Source organism: Ammospiza nelsoni, chromosome 2 (genome assembly GCF_027579445.1).
Source record: "Ammospiza nelsoni isolate bAmmNel1 chromosome 2, bAmmNel1.pri, whole genome shotgun sequence".
Classification (NCBI taxonomy): Eukaryota; Metazoa; Chordata; class Aves; order Passeriformes; family Passerellidae; genus Ammospiza; species Ammospiza nelsoni.
In genome coordinates, this window is record NC_080634.1 from 37,175,436 (window position 1) to 37,197,285 (window position 21,850).

General features: G+C 37.2%; 1 protein-coding gene across 5 annotated transcripts in view; it reads left to right on the forward strand.

Annotated features, from left to right (window-relative positions):
• The window catches only part of DLG2 (discs large MAGUK scaffold protein 2), a 985,669-nt gene that overhangs the window by 775,453 nt on the left and 188,366 nt on the right, over nucleotides 1-21,850 (forward strand). For all 5 annotated transcript variants that reach the window (XM_059492069.1, XM_059492046.1, XM_059492054.1 and 2 more), the window contains one exon: nucleotides 11,614-11,716. In XM_059492069.1, the coding sequence (XP_059348052.1) occupies nucleotides 11,614-11,716 (103 nt within the window). The remainder of the gene's footprint in view (nucleotides 1-11,613; nucleotides 11,717-21,850) is intronic.

Sequence of the window (21,850 nt, forward strand, 5' to 3'; positions counted from 1 at the left end):
GGACTGTAACAGATATTCCCTTTGCCCTGCAGGAATTGTTTGCACAGGCACTGACCATATCCTTAGGATGCTTTCTTCCCCGTGGTGGTGTGAATGCTGCATGACTGTCCTCAGGCAGGGGACAGTCCATCAGTTTCTGTGGCCTTTAGCTGCAATTTTCTATAGATTTCTGTAGTGTTTTTAGCATTAATCCTACTTAGTCAGTATGTTAACTGTGTAAACTTGCTTTGTAGTAATGCATAGAGCACTGCTTGGTGTACAATCAGAGCATTGATTTACATATTGTATATAATCAGGGCAGTGATTTAAATGGGCAAATCAGTGCACCTGACTGGACTCTTTTAAAGTAGAATGTGATTGAAAATCGAGCAAGAATGTGTTGCTAAATATATCCAAAGGATCAATACTTGATTGTAGGGGATATCTTTAGGTGACAGATCTGTAAAAAGAAAACCTCTGGAGAGGAAAGGAGCTGAGAGCACAGGCATTGTCATATGTTAATGGGATCACACCAACTAGAAGGACAAGTAGATTAAGCTCCTTAGAAATATTTAGTGGATTAATCTGAATTCAGACTTTGCTCATGTTGGGAAGCACAGAGTATATAACCCTTCAGGCCTCCTCTGTAGCTAACAGAAAGGTGTAGCCATAACTTACCTTGCCCTAAAGAACACATTTTACCTGAGTCAGATGACCATTTTGCTGTAAAAATTTCTATTTCTTTTCATATCTTATAGAGAATTTAGTATAACTTCACTTTACTGAAATAAATCCCATCCAAACTGACCAAGCATTCATTAATCCGGTTTTGGCGGAGAATATAGAAAATAAGTATAAGTCAGATAATTCTAGGTTTTATTCTCACCAGTCAAGAAAAATAGCCAAAAAATGGGAGAATGAAACAGATTAGTCCACTAAATATTTCTAAGGAGAAAGACAACTTGCCCTTGAGTAATTATATAGTGTAGAGGCAATTTTTATGAATTTGTGCTGAAAGGAAATTAGGAAGTAACATGAACTTCAAAACTAGTTTGCTATGCTGTCACAGTTGTGAAACTCAAGTAATCAACACTGAAAAAGTGAAAGCTGAATTAGTCACTGTGGTAATAACAGCCCAAGTCTTAAAAATTTATAAATGTTAGGTAAAATCCAGGGGGAAATTCAGAAGGGCAAAATGTAAAATGAGCTGTACTTTCAAAAATTAGGAAAGGCATCAAGAAGATATTATGTTTGATAAAAATAGAAAACCAAGCAAGAAATTAATTTCCCAAAGAGTTGGAAAAAAGATTGTTTAAAAGTGAGAGTTCAAACCTTTAGTGATTTTTTTGTTGTTGTTCTTTCTTTAAAAAGAGATGGATCCACAATTATCCATTTAGGGCAGTTACGAAGAAACAGAAAAGTCTTTGAAGTGGACTTAGGCAAAATCAAATTAGAGCTTAGATGAGTTAGATGTTGTATCAGATGAAGCTGATTCTCATATACTTCAGGAGCCATTCAATTCAGGCCATTCATAATTTTATTCAAGAACTGGAGGAATATTTGGGGTTATATGTTGCCCAGTTATCAGGGAAAATTTCTGGGACAAACAGTCAATATATTTGCAGATACTTAGAAAACAGCAGAAGAAGGAGTACCAATCCTGATGAATTTTTCAAGAATAAATTGCCAAATATCATTTTCCTCCTGAAAGAGCATTAGTCACAGAGAAGAAGTCATAAATGTCATTTTACTGCAAACTTGCAGCCCCTGTAATCTACCTATCAACATCTTCATGGAATAGCATGTCATAAGCCTCCCAAAAACATAGAGAAAAGCAGAAAAAAGCAAAGATGTTGTCAGGGTGAGATCTAATGGAAAGATCAAGGGTAAAACAGCTGTTTAATATAAGTTCAGATATTGCTGACAACTCTGGGAATTCTGGGATTTGGGGATGTGGGTTTATGTCTGTATAGGATCATCTGGGTGCACAGTGCTCTGCCTTTTCCAGATAAACTCAGTTTCACCCCTCACAATGCATGCAGACATATGTTCAGTACTCACTGTCATCATGATGAGCCAAAAACATTTCACAAAACTGAGACACCCATGCAACTTCCCTGTACAAGAAGAGAGATTTAAAGGTACAGAAGGCAGCTGGGAACATGGTGAAGAAAAGCTGGGTGCAAACACTGGAACAAAGTCTCTTTTTCCGTGAGACTGTGAAGTTTAGAACTCATGGAAGAAAAACCCTAGCATCCCCCTTGATAGTAAAAATTCATTTTAATGTAGTATGAACCGTGTCCGTGTTAACACTTCCATCTGGAAATAGTGAATCTTGGGGAGGTGAGCTGGTAGCAAACTGTTTTTAAGTGTTGTTGGTAAATATATCTAATCTGATGGCTGGAAGTGGAACTTAGACATACCCAGCCTCAAAATATGAGGCATTTATTTTGTGATCAGAGCAAGTGGTTGTATTGCCAGAGAAGCTTGTAGACTTGCCACTTTGGGACTTCAAAATAAAATGGATTACTCAAAAATACAACCTTAATAGAGATTCCAGGGGGAAAAAAATATTCAGGATATTCAGGAACGCTGCATATACTGCTGCATAATTTCATCTCATTAATTTAGGAATTTGTCTTCAGCTGGATTTCTGTCTCATCACCACAACTCCTCACCCACATCTTTCTGCAATCTGTAACATACAGTGGAATTGTCTTGATGCAGTAACTGTTTCCTAATTTTAACTCTCGCATTTCAAGCATGTGATCAGAAGCTAATAAATTATACCAACAATTCTTTTAAATAAGGTATATTTTTAACCCCAAGGGTGTTGCTATCAGACCTGTAAGTTCTGTGTCATATACAGCTAGTAAATTGGCCTAGAGTAGAGACTCTATATTTCTGTTATGATTAAATCATCACTTGCCTCTAAAATCTTCATTTTGCTATTGCCTCAGTGAGTAAAAATGGTCTCATGCCAGACTGCTTGCTCTTCAGCTCCTTATAGTTTAAGGAGGAGTGCACATTCAGTTCAAACATTCTGACTTGGCAAGTTTTGGAGTAACACTGTCAAGCAGAATTATATCACATCTGATACACTGAAGATTTGTAATGAGGTTTTCACCCCTCTGTGTTTCTGCACTGCCAGGCTAACAGTGAAAAAGTGAAAACCAAGCTGCTACTGCTGGACACAATGGCTAAAATCCCTGAGCTTTATTCATACAGAGCTTTGCCCCAGGCTGGACCTTTGCCTTGTGCTCAAACTAACTAGTCTTCAGGAATCATTCTGCTCAGTCAGTTTCGAAGTGATTAAAAAAATTGTCATATGACACAAGCTGCAAAGTAATAGAAATTGGCCATCCATTAAATAGGGTACTGAAGGGTTATCTGCAGTAGTTTGTGCGAGGAAATTCTTGAGATCTTTTTTAATAAACAAGTTAGATATACCCTGAATCTGAAAAAGCAAGCCATCAGAATGGGAGCAAAATCACTCAGAGAATACAAGAGCTATTTCCTTCCCACTGGTTATAAAAAACATGGTCTATATGAGAGTATGAAGCTTTGTCTATTCAAAGTGTCTGTGTCATAATCTTCATCTGTAGAACCACAAATAAATTATGAATGTGATTCAGGGAGTTTTAGTATGAAACGTGAGCACTGAACATTTACTTACATCATTCCAGTAAGACAGTCTACCCTTCAGCCATTGACACGTTGCCTCGTGGTCACTGGGTTGAGTTCAGTATGGATTGGCCATGGCACAAGCCAATGGCCATCTCGCCTCTCACAGCCTCAGAGCCATTCTCTGGATGTGGAAATATGAAAACACCTATCAAGCAAGGATTGATCAAACACCTCAAGGCAAGCATTTCAATTTTTGAATTAATCTCTAACTCAGTGCTCAAGGTCACTTCTGTCTCTAGGCAGCCACTAAAATTGTTTTGCCTTTTTTTTTCAGTTCCCGAGTACCTATTTCTTGTTGACTTCAGCTGAAATTAAGTTCTTATAATCTTTGAGGTATAAGGAGCTTGTTAAAATGAAAACCTTTACCTCATTTCAGAAGCAAGAGAGTTTCAATCATTATTTCTGCTTATACTATCCTTTGAAATTCAAATGTGAAGCAAAACCCCTGTGGCATTATGAGTAAAACTGAACAATGCCAGCTTAGTTATATCCATTCACTTGTGCTTGCAAATATGAAAGTTAATTTAGGAAACAGTTACTGAATAAGGAAAAATACCTTTTTAGATGTATATGGACACCAAGGTATATGGAATAAATGCTACTAAAAGGGGTATGTCTAAATGACTAAGGATGAGAGCAAGAGACAAGAAAATACAAATGCTGAAAACAGAATTAGAGAGAAAGAGGGATATTTCAGAAAGGCAGGAAAGTGAATGGAAGTAACAGTCGTGTGTGAATAAAAGCTGTAGGAGGGAGGAGGGACAGTTTGATATTTTACAAATTCAGAGTAGAAAGAGAGCAGGAACTGCAAAGGAGAAGGAATGCTTGAAAAGATGACACTGTAGTGAGATCCATGAAATTAGGTGGTGGCAGAAACATAAGGGGTTTTGAGTGACCACACAGAAGGAGAAAAAATTTAAAAGTAGCAACTAGATTTGAATTTAAGAGCTAATTATGAGCTCTCCATTTTAACAATAATGGATGCTCTTACTAACAATTGTATTTGATGGATGCTTCATGTATAAAATAGATGAAAAATATTATTTATATTTATTTTTAAATGAGCTGATAGACACTGGCTTGTGTTATTAGCTAGTATAGTACTCCAACAGGTATTTTTCACAGGTAATACCAGTTGGTTCAATATGCAAAAGGTACATCTTGACTTTACCATTTAGTAATATGACAAAATTCCATTGATCACCTTGCAGTTGCTGAATCACCTCCAGTTCAGGTGGGTACTTGAACAAGCTGGTAGCTATTCAGAGATCTGAATAAAATAATTTTCTTGTCCATTAAGGCTCCAGTAAGTCCATGCATCCTTTTCACAAGGTGTCATTTACTTCTTAAACTAGTTTTATTCATTAAAGTAGTTTTGAGGAATTCTGATGAATTGAGGGGAAATGACTTTTAAGATGCCATTCAGTGAAATTATCTCAGTCTCAAAATTTGCAAATCTGGCATCATTCATAAAAGCTACAATCACATGGGAAGCTGATCTTGTATCGAAATTTCTGTACAGTTTGGATTAAAACATAAGTCTTTGCCTATGGTTCTAGGCTTAACAGGTGCTGTTTGGAATGATTCATGTGGTCTGGTGAGTCATAAGTCTTGTTGGTTCCTACTGTAAAAGGCAGTGTGTGCAAGGCACCTCTTCAAGAACATAATTTTTTTTTTTCTGCTCCAAATATGTTTTGATATCCCTTTCTTTTGGCTTAGCTGCCTCATTAAAGTTCCTGGCGGAAAAAGGCATGATACAGCTCATACCCCCACAGTGGTTCTTGTTTTCCACAGAGAGAAGAATTTACCTCTAGAATGTCCAGCTCCTCAGAGCATAAAGACCAGCTTACCAGAGGCAAAGATTGTAATTCTAAAGTAGTCAGACAAGGAAAACTGAAAAGGTCACTGAAATTGCTGGCCCATAAAAATAGAGGAGGAGGGTGCTGGGCATGGAAAAAAGCAGATGGGACATGATCCTGTGTTTTCAGCAGAGTTCAGGATGAGAAAACCACTTTGCTTCTCTGTGCTGCTCTAACTAAATAATAGAAAGTGTAGGCTTAGAACAGATCAGAATTGAGAAACTGGGAGAAAAGCAATAAATCTAGCCTGAAAATACAGCAAAAGCTGGAGAGTGAAGATCTATCTTTCTTTCTTTCTTTCTTTCTTTCTTTCTTTCTTTCTTTCTTTCTTTCTTTCTTTCTTTCTTTCTTTCTTTCTTTCTTTCTTTCTTTCTTTCTTTCTTTCTTTCTTTCTTTCTTTCTTTCTCTCTCTCTCTCTCTCTTTCTTTCTTTCTTTCTTTCTTTTTCTTTTCTTTTCTTTTCTTTTCTTTTCTTTTCTTTTCTTTTCTTTTCTTTTCTTTTCTTTTCTTTTCTTTTCTTTTCTTTTCTTTTCTTTTCTTTTCTTTTCTTTTCTTTTCTTTTCTTTTCTTTTCTTTTCTTTCTTCCTCTCTCTCTCTTTTTCTCTCTCTTTTCCTCCCTTCCACAACTTCCTTCCACCACTTCCTAATCTTCCTTCCCTTCCTTCCTTCTCCTTCTCTTCCTTCCCTTCAGTAACAAGGCAAAGGCTGTCCCATACCAACATTTCCCCTGCTGGGTGTCACCCCCAGCCATGTCCCACAGTGTCCATGGTGCTGAGCCCCTTTTGCTTCCCCAGCTCTTCCAGCAGAGCCTTGGCCTCAGGCTGGATGTGCAGCTTCTTTGCCTTACAAAAAACTGCTGAAAGGCTGTACTTTGGCAGCATGTCCTGGTTTCTTAGAATTGTGCTTTTTGGTGAATTGTATGAGTTGCCAAGAGGTGTGGGGGCTGTTGTGTAGAGGGGTTATTCCACCTGCTTGTGAGGAAGCTTTTCCTCAGACGTGTTCATGGCGGATCATCCTTAATGAGTTTTTTCCAGTGTTCCTTGTTTTACATTCCCAGTGACTAAACAGGACTGCTGGAGAGCATGGCCCAGCTTTGCTCTCATCTCTTGATGATGTGCTTGACAATACTTGATCATGTAGAGAATTAAAGCAGAAAATTGGGGGTTTTGCTTCTTCTCTTAATGCAAACAATGTGAATTCTGGCTGTAAACAGTTGTCATTATTCAGACTTCTGTTTGCTTTCTCAGGCACCAAAAGATCTTATTTTATGTTTTCAAAAATAGAAGAATTTAGACAGAATTTGAAAACTCTGCTCTATTGTTTGCTTTGGGTAAAAGAATGCCTTTCCTTCACCTTTTAATTTAGTGTATAAAAGCATGAACTATGTCAGTGACAACTTAAAGAAGTAAAGGAAAGAAACCCTTTATGTTTCCTCCTCAGGAAAATTATATGCTTTTCCTTTCTTTTCCAATCCAACAAGGTATTTGGTTCCAAGTATTCATTTAACTACAGTATGAACACAAAATAAGGTGGCCTAAAGAAAGAAATGGCAAAATAAACCAGATTATTCTGCTAACTTCTGTTTGAATAACCTACCTAGAAATCATGTTCAGTTTATAGGAACCAACCAAACTGCAAAAAGTTCAGAATACAATCGAATTTCTATTAATATGGGCCGCTCAAATATTTTAGAGGGAATATAACTCTTCCAATTTTAGAACAGTTCAGTCTATGCTAAAAGTAAATCTGATCTTTCATTTCAATTATGATTCAGTATTAAATTAAGAAGATCATGCTTTAGAGTCAACAGAAGCAAAGGCCCAGTAATTACTGTGAGCTATGGTTGCATCTTTTTCTCCATTTCAATTTAGTTTTGACTCTAGAGTTTTCAACTCTAATCTCCTATTGCAGCACTCCTCTTTGTTTGTAAGCTTTCGAACTGCTTTTTGCCAGCTCGAAGCACAGAAGAGACAGACTTCAGTAGAAGCTGCAGGCTCTTCTTATTTCCATTATGTCAAATTCATTTTAGAGTTAGGCATCAGAAATTGTGCAGTCGAGTTCATTCTGGGCCAGGACATCAGGGCTGTGCAGTCAAGCTCAGAACAGCTACTTTGCTTATTGTATAATACATTCTAAAGGAGCAAGCCCATTTATTGTAGAAAAAAAAAAAAAAACAAACCAAAAACCAAAACACCTTTGATATTTATTAAACTTTCCTGTGCACATTTGCACCTTTTTCTGATTTTTTAAAATTTTCTTTTACTGATTGTTCTTCACATAAATTATGTTAAATTAATTAAAAGCAGTGGTTTCAATCAGATTTAACAATTTGCAATGAAATCATATGAGAGAAAAATGTTACTGCGCACAATTATTATGAGACATTAAATTAAAATTGCTTTGGAGGAAGAGACAAGACAGAGTATTATTTATTTTATTCTGTCCAAATTCTTCTTCATTTTGGTCTGATGGTAAAAATTTGATTAAAATATGTAAACTAATGGTGCCTTTCATAAAGATTTAATGTTGCTACGTGAATATGCTGACTTTCAACTAGAAGGTTTGGAAGCTGATTATATTTGCTTTTAAATAGGGGGAAATGATATCCAGAAATCAAGTTAGCATCTACTCTTCCTTTTCTTTACTAAGTCAGACCAGATTATAAGTAATTTCTAAATTTAATACCTGTTATCCTACAGTGAAATTCTGTCACTGTTGGTGAATAAAATAGCATGCAAACAGAACTCTCCCTCCCTATTTAGCAATGTTTGTTTTATTTTTTTTTTTTTCTGCAGCAGTGTCTCCAAGAGGGAGATCACTGTTTTGGCAACCTAAATGTGGTCAGGTCATTTCCCTGGTCAACATTGCTTAATCTGGTTTGCCTAGCTTGATTATAATCTTGATAAAAATTGCAGAAGATAGAATTTATTTGTTATTTTCTCTCTGACATTTCTTTTCCTTACTCTTTTGATTTCAGCCACTCAGGCCTCTAAGTCTTCCTCAAGTGTCTATCCCCAGCTATATCCTAATATAAAAGTGAAATTAATTTCAGGAAAATTCGTTCACTGCAATGTGTTGTGTTTGTACTTTGGGCAATCATTTCTTCTAGACCAAGGGTGCAAAGGGCAAAAAGCAGTCACCTGCCATTTCAGCTGAAATGTTCATTTCAGCTGGCATCTTGCTTTTCTGTGGAGAAGTGAAAAATATTTGTATAACAACTTAAGTGAAATTCCTGTCCTATATGCACATCTTTATGTGTTATTAGGATTGTCCTTATTAATTCACACAGGCATAGAACTATTGTCTCTCAGAGGAGGAGAATAAGCATGTGATTTCCTTATTCTTTCATACATTCTCTCCTTTTATCTATAGAGAGATTATTGGGATTTTTTAGTGATGTTTAAATCTTCTGTACTATTATTCATAGACCACTGCAATGTTTTCCTGTATTGCTTAAGAAAGGCTTGTGTTCTCCCATAGTCTTTCAGCTTAAGCCTGAACAAAATTTATTTTTTTTTTCCTTGGGACCTTCTAATGCTGACCCGGTGACATAATCCATATCCATCTCCCCAGCTCAGGAACTCAGGAATTCATAAGTGTTCCTTTAAGCTTTTCTTCAGATTATCCTGTGCTTTTGTGGGACTCTTTTCCCTTTCAGTTACGAAAGGGAAAAGCACACAGATAAAAACAAAGCTCTCTCTTAATGGGAAGGTTACTTGGCTTCAGAGTTGTCTTCTTCAGACACAGAATCAAGGCTGATGTTTCCTTTATGCCATGACATAGGCACTGTTCTTAAATTTAGAAATTCTGCTCACACTTCACAAAACTCAGTTTTGTGCTTAGGTATTGAGTAATTGTAGTGCTGGCACATCTGTGCTCAATGCAATGCAGCATCAAGTGTCGTAACACCAGGACTCAGGAAAGGTAGGGAACAGCACCTCTTTTTCTACAGCAGTACCCTAATTTGTGCTCCTTACAGGAAGCTGGTATTCTCAACAGGTGTTGCAAAGTCCTAGTTGACATCATCTTCCTCTTTATGTATTTTCACTGTTGCAGATTAAAATATGGTAGATTTTTATGGCACTGAAAGTTCTGCTTCTCTCCTTTTGTTCTTTTAGAATGCACTTAATTATTGCTCTCTAAGGTCATATATTCCTAGACTGAATTTCAGTGAGGGTTTCCCAGAGGCTTCAGCGCACAACTTTAATGAAGGCTTTTGAACCTTTGGCTCATTGCTTTGAAATTTTCTACCAGCCATTATAACATCCCAGGGAGATGGGACAACTGAGGACTCCTGTATTAAATTATGAAGTTTATCATGTTGTATTTGCCCCATGCTCATAATTTCTCTGTACAGTCATCAGTTCTACAGCATCATGCAGTCTTCTGTATCAGAAGCTGTGGTATCTCCTGGGCTTTATATAAATGCTATCACAAATTAGTTTTTCTAATAGTAATAATCTAAATGTTGTTTACATACTAGTAAGGACTAAATTTTGTCATGCAACTAAGGAAGAAATTCTTTATGATGCCAGTGGTGAGACACTGGCATAGATTACCCAGAGAGGTGGTGGGAGGTCCATCCCTGGAAACATTCGAGGTCAGGATGGGCAGGACTCGGAGCCACACGGTCCAGTTGAAGATGTCGCTGTTCATTGCAGAGGTGTTTTAAAGTTCCCTTACAAATCAAACTATTCTATGACTCTGTGATTCCATGGTAAATAATAATTGTGTTCTCAAAACAGCATAATCTCTAAAATTTAAGATGGGACAGTTTCTAAATACTGTTGAGCCAAATAAATATATTCATAGCAGACTCAATAGCTGTTACTTAAAAAGTTCTATGGAATCAAATTTTTATTTGTAATCCTTAAAAAGTTGTTTAAATTTTAAAAACCTTTCTTTTTAATATGTGCTTAGCCATCCTGCAATGGTACTTGGTAAACATAAACACAAATATTTGCTCTAGGTGAGGATTTGGGTCTAGTGTTTTGGCATATTTGCTTCATATGGCATGATTCTCATTCCTCTCCCTGCCCTTTATTTCCTTTCTTTTTCTTTTCCTCAATAATCAAAATTGGATTTCTGCTGAGGTTGTTACATATCAAAATTTTCCTGTTCTTCACTGAAACATTATCAAGTGGAAGCCTGTAGAAGTTAGAGGAAAGGCACATAAATACATAAGATAAACAAATACATAAATGCAAACATAAATATGTGAATAAAAGGAATCTCACATACTTCAGTACAGCCAGACAGTAATGCTCCCACTGGAAAGCAGGATTCAAGTTACTGGATCGGTTAATAAATCTAGATGTGAATTCTGTCTCTTCTTTAGGATGCTGCTGACAAAGTATGTATCACAAAAAGAAATCCAGAGAGTTGTGAAACTGCCCCTGAGTTTTAGGGATGGATTTCCCTATTTCTTGTGCAGCCAAAAATGGTTGTGAAAAAGGAACCATATGGAAAGCTGTGTGGATGTTGGACTGCCAGAGTTGAGGAAGCTGTGCCTGATAGCAACTCCATTGCTGCCATGGGCAAGACAGGATATTTCCAGGAAATAGTCAGAGGGGTTGCATGAACAGAAAACAGTAGATGGGGTTTTTGCTCTAAAAGTTCTGCAGCCAGCAGCTTTTGTTAGACATGCTCTATGTATCTCTGAGTTCCCTGATGCTACTAACTGGGCCTGCAGAGTTTGACTGAAGGAGCAGCTTCTTTGCTTGCAGTATTCTTCAGTGACCTTCAAGCATCACTGAAAATTTATCTTTTGAACTTAATATATTAAGTGATATTGCTTGATGAAGAGATAACCGGAAATGCAAACTCAGTAGAGCAGGAAACATCCAAAAATAGTGGTCAGAGAATCCGCATGGATAAGCACAATCAAACTATGGGGTGAGTGGTACTGGTGTGTGTCCTCTTTGCTGGTCATAGGAAGCTTCCTCTCAGCCTTTTTGATTTTGTACTGTGCTTCTGCACCTGGGCATCCATCTGACCTTTACATCCATTGGGTATTTAGTCCCCCCCTTCTGTCTCCCTGTGCCATGTCAAGCTGCTCATAGCTGCTGTTGTCTCGGTTCCCTGCGCAGGTGAACGGCATTGATCTCCGTGGTGCTACCCACGAGCAGGCTGCGGCTGCACTCAAAGGAGCGGGGCAGACGGTAACCATCATAGCACAATACCAGCCAGAGGGTAAGTGAAACAACCACCTGCCAGGCACATGGCAAAAGAGGAGAGCTCTGGAGCCACTCATTTCACAGGGTGAGGCTGCTGTAGCTATCATCAGCAGTCATCTGGGGTGAAAATCAAAGTGGCCATTCTGTCCCAAGGAAATGGCTGTACTTTTGTCACAGAGCACTCTTTAGGTGTGCATATAACAACAACACAGTAATCAACACTTAGTTATTAATTTTATCCTCATTAGTGCTCGTTTTATGTTCATTTCTAGTCTCTTCCTGGAAATAGGTAGTGCAAAAGATAGGTTAAGAGAGACCAGAAATGCCAGGAAGAGCTGCCATTGCTTCAAACAGTCAGATTAGAATTAGACAAGGATAAATGCTTCCTGCAGAATGTGTAGAGCTCCTGTTATTACTTTTGGATGACAGCATCCTTGTACCTTCAGGGCAATTAGGCCTGGATAACAACTACTTATTAGAGAAAATGACAGCTTTCTAAATAAAAGCATCAGCAGGAAATTCAGCAAAATGCAAAGACATTTAAGGTGGGATGCATCTCATTCAAATTTTGCTGTCAAATATTTGGCTTTCTAGAAGTTAAGCTAGTTTCAGAGGGCAGAGGTAGGCACTGATTGATTTGGAGTCCAGATTTAAAGGACAAGACACCTTGTTGTCTATGATCAGTGCCCCAGATGACTATCTGAGGTTCTCAGGGGATTTGTGAGAGGGATATTACCTGCTGATTGGAAGTCATGGTGGTTTTTCTCTTCAGCAGTTATTACTTTAAAGTCTTTGCCAGATTAATTCAGCAAGTACAAGTGGCTGTGAAGATTTGCTGGCACCGTGTTATCATTTTTCAGGAAGCAGTTCTAGCTCAATTCGCAAGTTGATTCTGCCTGATTGTGCCCAGCCTAGGAGATATGCAAGTCTCATAGATGAAACAACAGCTGTAATAACATGCTCAGTCAGTCAGGTTTTTTTAGAGAAGTGAATTAGTACTTCCAGAATTTATCCAGTATGATACTTTCTTTAATTTCTTTGGATCCTGATGATAGCAATCAAGTAGAAAAGGAGCTTCTATTTTAGTCAAATGTACAGTTGTGCTTCAGATCTGGAATCAAGCATCCATTTATTACTTTATCTGTGCTTGAGTAACCAAGCAGAATAAGCTGGGCCAAGAGGGCCAACTTAGAAATGGGCAGATGAGGGCAAATGAAAGTATCTATCTTCAGTTAAATAAATGGAACATATTAATATAAAAATGCATGACTAATAATCAGCATTATTTCAAAGAAGTGTTGAAAAGCAATTCCATTACAGATAGAGCTCTGCACTGGGCTCTGAATGAAACCATGTTCCTATTAGTTCCAGCAATCTTGTTTGCTGTCTGGTGATTTTGCACTGCAATTATCACCATGGTGTCTGGGTACTTGTAGCAATCAGTGCCATGTCACAGTTGTTCCATGCCATTGTTAATACACAAAAAATTACATTGCTTGACAGCTTTTTCCTATTAGGATTGAACTTCTAGTTGACATATTTGTACCCTACATTTTAGCAGCTCAGTCCTGTATTGAATGTAGTTTTGGTGAACATACAATTCAAGTGATACTGATGAAATCCATCAGGTATTATTCTGGTTATTTATTCCATGTATTCTATTTATTCTGTGTCATTGCTCCATTCACCAAAGCCCCTGTTGAGGGCAGACTAGTCCCAGCTGCATCACTTCTTGTCAGTGAAGCAAAGCCAGTTTTCTGTTTCTGCCAAATAGCTCAAAACACACCACTGTGAGTGAAGCTTGTGAGGAGCAGGGCCCAAAAGTTTGGTTTTTATAGTAAGTTATTTAATATTTAAAGGTAGTGAGGGTTGTTGTCTACAGTTGTCCAGCATGTCTTATGTTACAGCTGAAATATTTAATTTTAATCTGAGATTCTGGTTAATATAAACTGCATAAGTCAAATGTAAAATGAAACATTTGTTTCCTGAGAGTTCCCTCACAACACAGAAAAATGAAAAAACTTCTAAAGAGTTACATAATCTTCACGAAAGGTTATGTAAAGATTTATAGGCTACACAGAAAGACAAACACACTCTATATGAGACTAAATACTTATTTTATTCTGAGGTTATTGCAGAACTCTTTTTGTCCTTTATTTGAAATTTATACCTGATTTCTTATTTACTATATCTTATCTTGTTGCGTATATTGGAATATAGTCATAAAATAGTCTTAAAACTGTACAGCTGTCCTTCCCTCAGGGGCTTCTCACTTTTAAATCCTTCCAAATCTAGTAAAGTACATAAGCTAAGTTGGCTGGTAGCTTCTTCCATTTTCACACTAGAAGTTCTGAGTTGTTACTACAACTTCAGCTGTTTCTGAGGAGATCTAAGAATAGTCACTACAATTGTTAATCAGTACTTTTTTAAAATGTCTTTGATTATTAAGCCATTAGATGTCGTTGCAAAAAAAAAAGTCAACATTCAAGAAATGCTTTAGCTATTGATATTTCAGGTATTGAGTGATTATGATGTAAGTACCAGTCAATACTGTAAGCAAGCTGATGATTAGCAATTAAAATTGTGAGTAGAAAAAGCTTACTTTATGCAGTGAAGGAAAGCTTCCAGTATGATTATTGGTATTTTCTCAAAAAATAAATAATATGCTATGCTGTGGGAAGAAAATAAGGTAAATATTATAGAAACAGCTTTCAAAGTTTAAATGTCCCTTTCCTTGTTTCAAACAGAATCCCATTCAAAGCCTCATATGAACTTCCTTCACATTTATGTGTAGAGACTTGACAAAAAAATCTCATAAGAATGGTAACTCCTACAAAAAAAAATAAAACAAACCCTAGTGCTTGCCATCAATTTGAATATCTTTTCCCATCAATATTGTGGTGCTTTTTTTTGTCATCCTGTTTGGAATGCACAAATGCAGAGATGAGCTCAGACAAAACAGAATAGCATCACGACATTTTTTTGAATGCTGTCCGATCTGTGGTTGGTGATGGTGCTCAGCTGAACCACACTGCTCATCCCTCAGATGGAAGTGGTCTGGGTGAAAATGCTGTAAAAGAGCACAGATACTGTGAATAAATGGAGAACAGAAGAGACAAACAGTGATTTCATGTAAAGTTGTTGAATGGAAATAAAAGGGATAGTATAAACGGAAAACGAATTCCTCAGTTTTGCTCTTCAGTCCCTTTTTTTCCTCATTTACACTCACCACCTTTATTTCCCTCTTCTCTCTGAGGAACAGAAGAGGCAAAGCACTATAAAAATCTATACAGAAATGTAAATTCTGTGAGCAAAATTAGGGATAGATTATTGAGAGCAATAGGAAAACAAATCACAAAAGTTGAAAAAATCAGAGCTCAGCAGTAGAAGTACATATTTAGGAACAGCAGCCAACAGGGCATTTTTAGTGATTCCTTACTTTTATTTAAAAAACTGAAAATAACCTGTGTACTGTATGTTTTGTACACATGTATTGTGTAAATGGGGGAGAATGAATGTTAAGCATCACAATCACTGTGGATGTAGTTTATATGGAGGTTTGTTGGTGTGTTCAATCTACACTAACTAGACCCCACAGGCATCAAAAAGGTAACCTTTCATATTCTTGTGAAACTCACATCTTCTGCGTGTGGTTGATATGAGATTAAAGATAATTTAGGGACCAAAAGCTACTTAGAACAAAATTAGAAGACAAACCAATCACTTATATTTAGCTTTGTACTCCAATTTCTTAATAATCAGAAGCATTTTGACTTTCCTCAACAGCTTAACAACTCTCAGATCTCTTTTAAAATATTGCACAAATTTGAAGTAAATGCAAAATAAAAACCTGAGCCTGGAAAATAATTTTAGGATGGATCAGTGTGTCCCTACTAAACAATTAAGTGAAAATTAAAATGGAATATATACCACACAGGGAAACACATTTTACACTTCCAGGTTTTTCATCAGGACATATTTTGCTGTTTAACAGGAAAAGTTGCAAGTACAGCGCAGTATGGAAGGAATTAAGAAAAAGAAAACAACATTTTTTCAGTTAAGCTATAATATATTTTTAAAGATAAAGGAACTTTGGTGGAAATAGTGACAATTTGCCCTGGAAGACACAGCTTGGAAGTGGGGACAAAGAGAGTTCTAGTCTCCTAATAAAGCTGCTAAAAAGCTTCACTGCACGTTTTAGTCTCAAAAGCTCATGTTCCTTTCCCCCACAGCAGTGTGAAAAGGTGAAGTGTAGCCTTAAGATTTTTGAAAACTAGTCTGTGTCAGTGGTCTGCAAGCTGAGCTGTGCTGCATTGCAGTACCTCTGCAGCTATTGCCTCACAACAGTGCCTGGAAAAGTGTTAAACCAATTGGAAGTTTCATGTGCTTTCAATCTTTCAAGCGAGCCGATTAACCAGCTCCCTTCAGAGCTCATTGATTACAGTTTGATTAGAGCAGCTGGCACTGCAGAGGTTAAAAAGTTACTACAATGAAAGAATTTGTGCTTTATCTCTTTGTGAGTGAGCTGCTGCTCGGTGCCTGTTGTGAGGTGAGGAGCTGAGCTTTAGCTACAGAAAGAGTGTGAGGGGGAGAGACTGTGAGAGGCACTGTCTGTCTCTGCAGGCAATAGCTAAAGGAATTTTTGAGTTGCACCTAAGCAACTCCTGGAAGCTCTGATAACTAAATTTACTTTTTTATTCTTTTGCTCCTAATTTTGGGAAGCCCCATAGTACGTTGGAATAGGCCTAACTTTTATCAGCAGCCCCAGATTTTATGAAAAAGTATCCCTTGTCTTATACATTTGCCTGAGCTGCAGATGCTGAGATTCACTTTTATGAAAATACCAGATGAAAAATCCAAGAGTAACTTCTGAAGGTCTCTGAAGTGATGGATATTTTTTAGCACTTACCCCTTTTTCATTCCTTGTTCCTGCCTCAGAGTACTAACACTTGTCTCTTCTTTTGGTACAGCAGTCACATAGATTCCTGATGCAGACATTTAACCTTTCCAGCTGCTGTGGGAATTAGGTAGATAAAAAATATGGAAGAAAAAGAAAATAATTGTACTTATTCATCTTTGCCTCGGTTAATTCTATACTTTGAAATGTGACTAACCATATTATAGCTCCCTTTCCCCAGCTGTTAAGAAGGAATATAGCTTTAATTACTTGGATAAAGTTGCATTACAGCAGTTGGCTTTCATCTGGAAGCCACTGTATCCAATTTCCAAAGAATGCAAGATATTAGAGTTACATTTCATGCATGTGCATTAAAGAGCAGAACATAATCTTGGACTGGCCAAGCTGGATCTGACCAAAGCACATTTGCTGAGGATCCAATTTCCAACAGTGGCCAGCAGCATAGAGAGAGGAGAAAGACCAGGACAAGCACGCAGTGATACTTGCCCTTAGTACTGTCCTGCTCACCAGGGGGGTGAAAAATCCTCTCCTTGTCCTCAGGCAGAAAACACCATCACTATAAAAATGAATAAAAGCGAAAAAAAGTTTAGAGGTATGTTTCATAGATTGTCCTGCTGAAGTTCAGTGAGTGAATTTTTTTGAGAAGCTTGGTCCATTTTTTAGTTAGGAAAATTGAGAAAGAATGAGAAATACAAATGACAAAACTCAACATTAAGACAGTATATTTTTCCCCTTGTATTTGAGCCTTTTTTTTTTACTTGACATCTCAAGAGACGAAGCATTCTTCCAGAACTAGAGAAATTTTTATTTCAAATCTCCATTCATTGATAGTGGTTGATAGTGCACCAGAGTTCTCCTATGGAAGAGACTTTCAAATAGTAATATTAAAGGCTGTTTTTTCCCCCCTTTTTTACAGTGGCATCTCCAACTCTACTGTTTTCTTACTTGCCCACAGATTTTTTACTGTGTTGAAGAACAGTAAATGGTTTTCTCTAGCTGGTGAAATGGCAGGCCCATGCCTCCCTTACTTGTCTGAGAAGTGCCCATTGAAAAGAGGCTAGCCAGACCATAGAATAATTTCAATTTTAAGCGACCTTTAAAGGCCAACTAGCTCCAAACCTCCACCCATGATCCTATATCTTCAGCTGCATCAGTTGCTCAGAGCCCCATCCAATCTGGCCTTGAATGTTGCCAGAGATGGCATGACAGATGATGCTGTCAAAACTGTTTCTCCCTTCTTGTAGTTCTAACATGTTTTGCTTCAACAAAAGTTCCAGAGTTCACTTAGCAAGAAATTGCCTCTTTGTTGCAGAGATTTCTGTGTTAGTGGAGATGTTTAATGGGGTTGTGTGGCTGCAATACACAACTTCTTCTAGCACACCAAATGGTATTTGTTGTGCTCAAAACTAATCCTTGAGTGCTCCAGGCTATTTCAGCAGTTAATGTACAGGGTTAAATGTTAAGGTTGGTATTTTCTGCCTTTCTTTTGATGTAATAAATATAATTTTGTTACCCTTTAGAAAATGCACAAATGCCAATATAGTACCCACTTGTCTGGCCATGCAAGACCTTTGCCTTAGGTTTAGCTTTAGTGCCTCTATTTGCTGCATATTATTTAGAATATGCTGCTTTTATTTTTACAATGTTGAAGAAAAGCCTTTAAGTTTATCATTTCATTGCAAGTTTCACAATATCTTTACTTCAAGTGAAAAACCCCTAAAGCATATCTAAAATGGAAAGGATGGTTAAAAAATCTCCCTGATAAACTTTCAAATTATTTTCTTATCTCACAGCATTTCCTTTCTGTTTGCCTGAGCTGTTCTCACCACAGCTTCCACTCTACTGCAAATTAACTCTAGTCCCTTAGTGAGTCTGTCTGTGTTCATGGACATTGCCCCAGCACTGACAGATATTTCTGGGGCTCATCAGATGCCACAGCTGAAGCACCAGGGATTACAAATGTTCTTGTAAAGTCAAGCTTTAGTAGGCTTCCCATAAGACACAAAAGGTTACATTTTAATCTCTGTGTTAAATTTGAAGATCACTTTCCTAGTAGAGTTACATAGTGAAACCTGTACAACATTAAATTTTTTATTTAAAAAAGAAGAATTTTTTTTTGTCTTTTCTAAAATAGTCAGCACTCACTACGCATCTATGCATGAAACAAGTTATGGATATATTTTCTTAATGTTTTTCTGCAGGTTCACTTGTGTTTAATGTAGTCATCCTTGTCTGCTGGAGTGTATTTGCTGTTTCCTTACAGACTCCTGAGCTTTCTCAATTCCCATTTTCATGAATGTTTCATTTTAAGTACTTAGTTTTTCTTTCAACCATATTTAACTCTTGTTTCTATCAACTGGCTTTAAATTTCCTTGGAATAGTACATTCTTTATTGAAGAATATACAGTTGTCAATGTTGTGCAGGAAAGTATGATTTCCTTTTAAAAGCCATCTTTTGTTCTTTTCATTTTAAATGTGAAAACATGAAGTTATGTGGTTGGGAGTTTTTTTCCTGTAGTCCTTTAAGCTTCATTAGAAGTGCAGGTCTTGCTTAGTTTTTTGTAGTTCATACACAGCCTTCTGTGCTTAGTCATATTTATGTACACATGGAAAGAGTGTATCTTTAATTCCTGCTGGAGATTATTAATTACTTTCCTTTGACAATTTATTAATTTAAATTCAGTATTTTCCACTTTTTTCTGTTTTCTTGAGGTTTGTTATTAAGTTTGGTTGGGAATACAAATAAAGAGTTGGTTTTGGGGTTTTTTTGCAACAGTACTAATGTTTGCAGCTGCTCATTTAACTGGTAAATACAGCCTACAGGTGGTTCTAAATTTTCTTCCCTGTCTTAGAGTTCACTGAAACTCTGTTTTTGCCCTTACCTGACAGCTTTTTCAGAAAACAAGGTCTTCTTTCAATGGCAAAGACACGTATGGATATGTCCAGGCCTTGCAGAAAGGGGGTATGCTGCTTAGTGAGCAGAGGGGGGGCCAAGGATAATTCCCTAAAGAACCAGAATAAGGTTGACATTATTTCTGAACCCATTCCAGTGTTTCTTTTCTTAATCTCTTTCTTCTTTCAATTTTTTATTGTGATTTTCATCTGGAAAAATGCATTTCATGCTGAAGATGTTTTGTGTTTAATTTCAATTTTTACTTTTTGGGTGATAAGTCTTGCCAACATTTTTTCTATTTAAATTCTTTCACAACAGCATCCTTTCATACATCATATGACCGTGAGAAGCTCCTATTTATTGTTATCTATTTATTTTAAAATGTGTTCTCTTTTCCTTCTCATTGATGTTTGCACTTTGCAAAGACGTGGTTTGTTTCTTTGTTGTTCTGCTTCTTAGTGATTTTCAGTGACAGATGTTTTTTCCTTCTTTTCTTACAGTTAATATAAGGCTGTCCTATCCTATTGCCACTGCCTTTCCTAGTCTTCCTGGTAACTAACAAACTTCAACTTTAGAGGTTGTTATATAACTCATAGCTGGCCCTGGGTGACTGGGCTTTTAAAGATGCTGAAAGCTCTTCAGGAAAGTATTCTTATATCCAAACAGTTTAACACATCTTAGTATATTAGAATTCAAAAACTCACTAGAAACCTGTTTTTCTTCTGCCTTTGGGTGAATTACTTCATGTAAAGACATGACTGAAAATACAAAGTACTTCATTAACCGGCTGACATTCCACAATGTAGTCAATATTACCAATGCTCTTGTGCTTAAAATAATAATATATAGCTTCTGTACAATCCTTGTGTGTTCAGCTTATGTCCCTAGAGAATATGAATACTAAAATTTAACCTTTCCTTGCAGTAATTTATGTAAAAATACTGAGCAAGTAAAATGTTTCAGTTTGAAATTAAAAGTAAATTCTCCTCGTGTTTCCTGCAGACCTTCTCTTGAATCTGTTGAAAAGAAAAAAAATAAGTAGTTTTTAGTTTGAATCCGTTCTGCAAGTCCACAGTGCCTTTGTGTCAGCATTCAGTTAGAAACAGACAAATTGAAGAGAGAGTTTCTGATGTTACTTTTTTGCTTGCAAACACCGGCAAGGGAGAAAGTGGTGAGGCACTGGCACAGGTTGCCCAGAGACTTTATGGATGTCCCATCCCTGGAAGTCTTCAAGGCCGGTTTAGATGAGGTTTGGAGCGTCCTGGTCTCTTGGAAATGTGTCCCTGCCCATGGCAGGGGGGTTGGAGATGGATGTTCTTTAAGGTCCCTTCTAATCAAAACCATTCTTTGATTCTGTGACTGATTCTATGATACACGGGGATGAAATTTTCCCAAAGGATTCAGTGATTATCACCTGCTTCTCAAGATCTCATGCTGAGGAAAGATAACAAGTCTGGTATAAAATGATAAGCATTATGCTGACATTGATAAATATCGCAGGAGACAACAGCATATCAGGGATTTTCTTGGCCCAGTGCTGTGGCTGCTGTCAGCACAAAATTCTCAGTGAGTGTTAGGGACAGTCTTTCATGATTTTTATTTTTAAAGTTTATAGTTCTTGACACGTACAGGGATTTGCTTTTAATTATAATACAGAGCTAGGCAAAAGCAAAAACAAAAAACCAAACAAAAAAGAGTAATGTTTCCTTAAAAAGAGGCCATTGCGTAAGCTGCTTGCCTGAGGTCTCTCAGTCAAGATGAAATTCTCTCTCGGGTCGTTCAGCCTTTGTCGATGAGGTGAGTCTGGTCTCATATTCCCAGTAGAGGGAATATCAATGACTAACTTAGGCTGGATGGACAAAGCCAAGGCAAGATGAATAGGCCTCTTCTGGTGTCCCTGCAAAGCAGCTACTGGAAAGTGCTATGCAGACATCAAACTGCTTTCCCCAGCTCAACAGGTGAACCACTAATGAAGCCAGAAAAAATCTCGTGGAGTTCTCTGCCTTTGGTTTATTGCTAGCCAAGAGTTTCTCTCAGGAATAATTCTTCAGGTGAGTTATTGAAGTCATTTTTTTGTTGGAGAGAAAGAAAAATGGGAAAAAATCACAGACAAGGTTGTGATTCCAGTAGAAAAATAAAAAACTTAAGAGTTTCAAAGCAAGATAGGGAATTACAAGACAATAAATTCTAGATAATTGGTTGGTTAATTTGAATTTATTCCCTATGGGTGAGAATGACAGCAGAGTGTGAGAAATGAAACATAAAGTGTTTATGTTTAAATAGAGGGGGACAATGAGGTAGTAGGAAGATCTATTCAGATCTTCTACTCCTATTTGCTG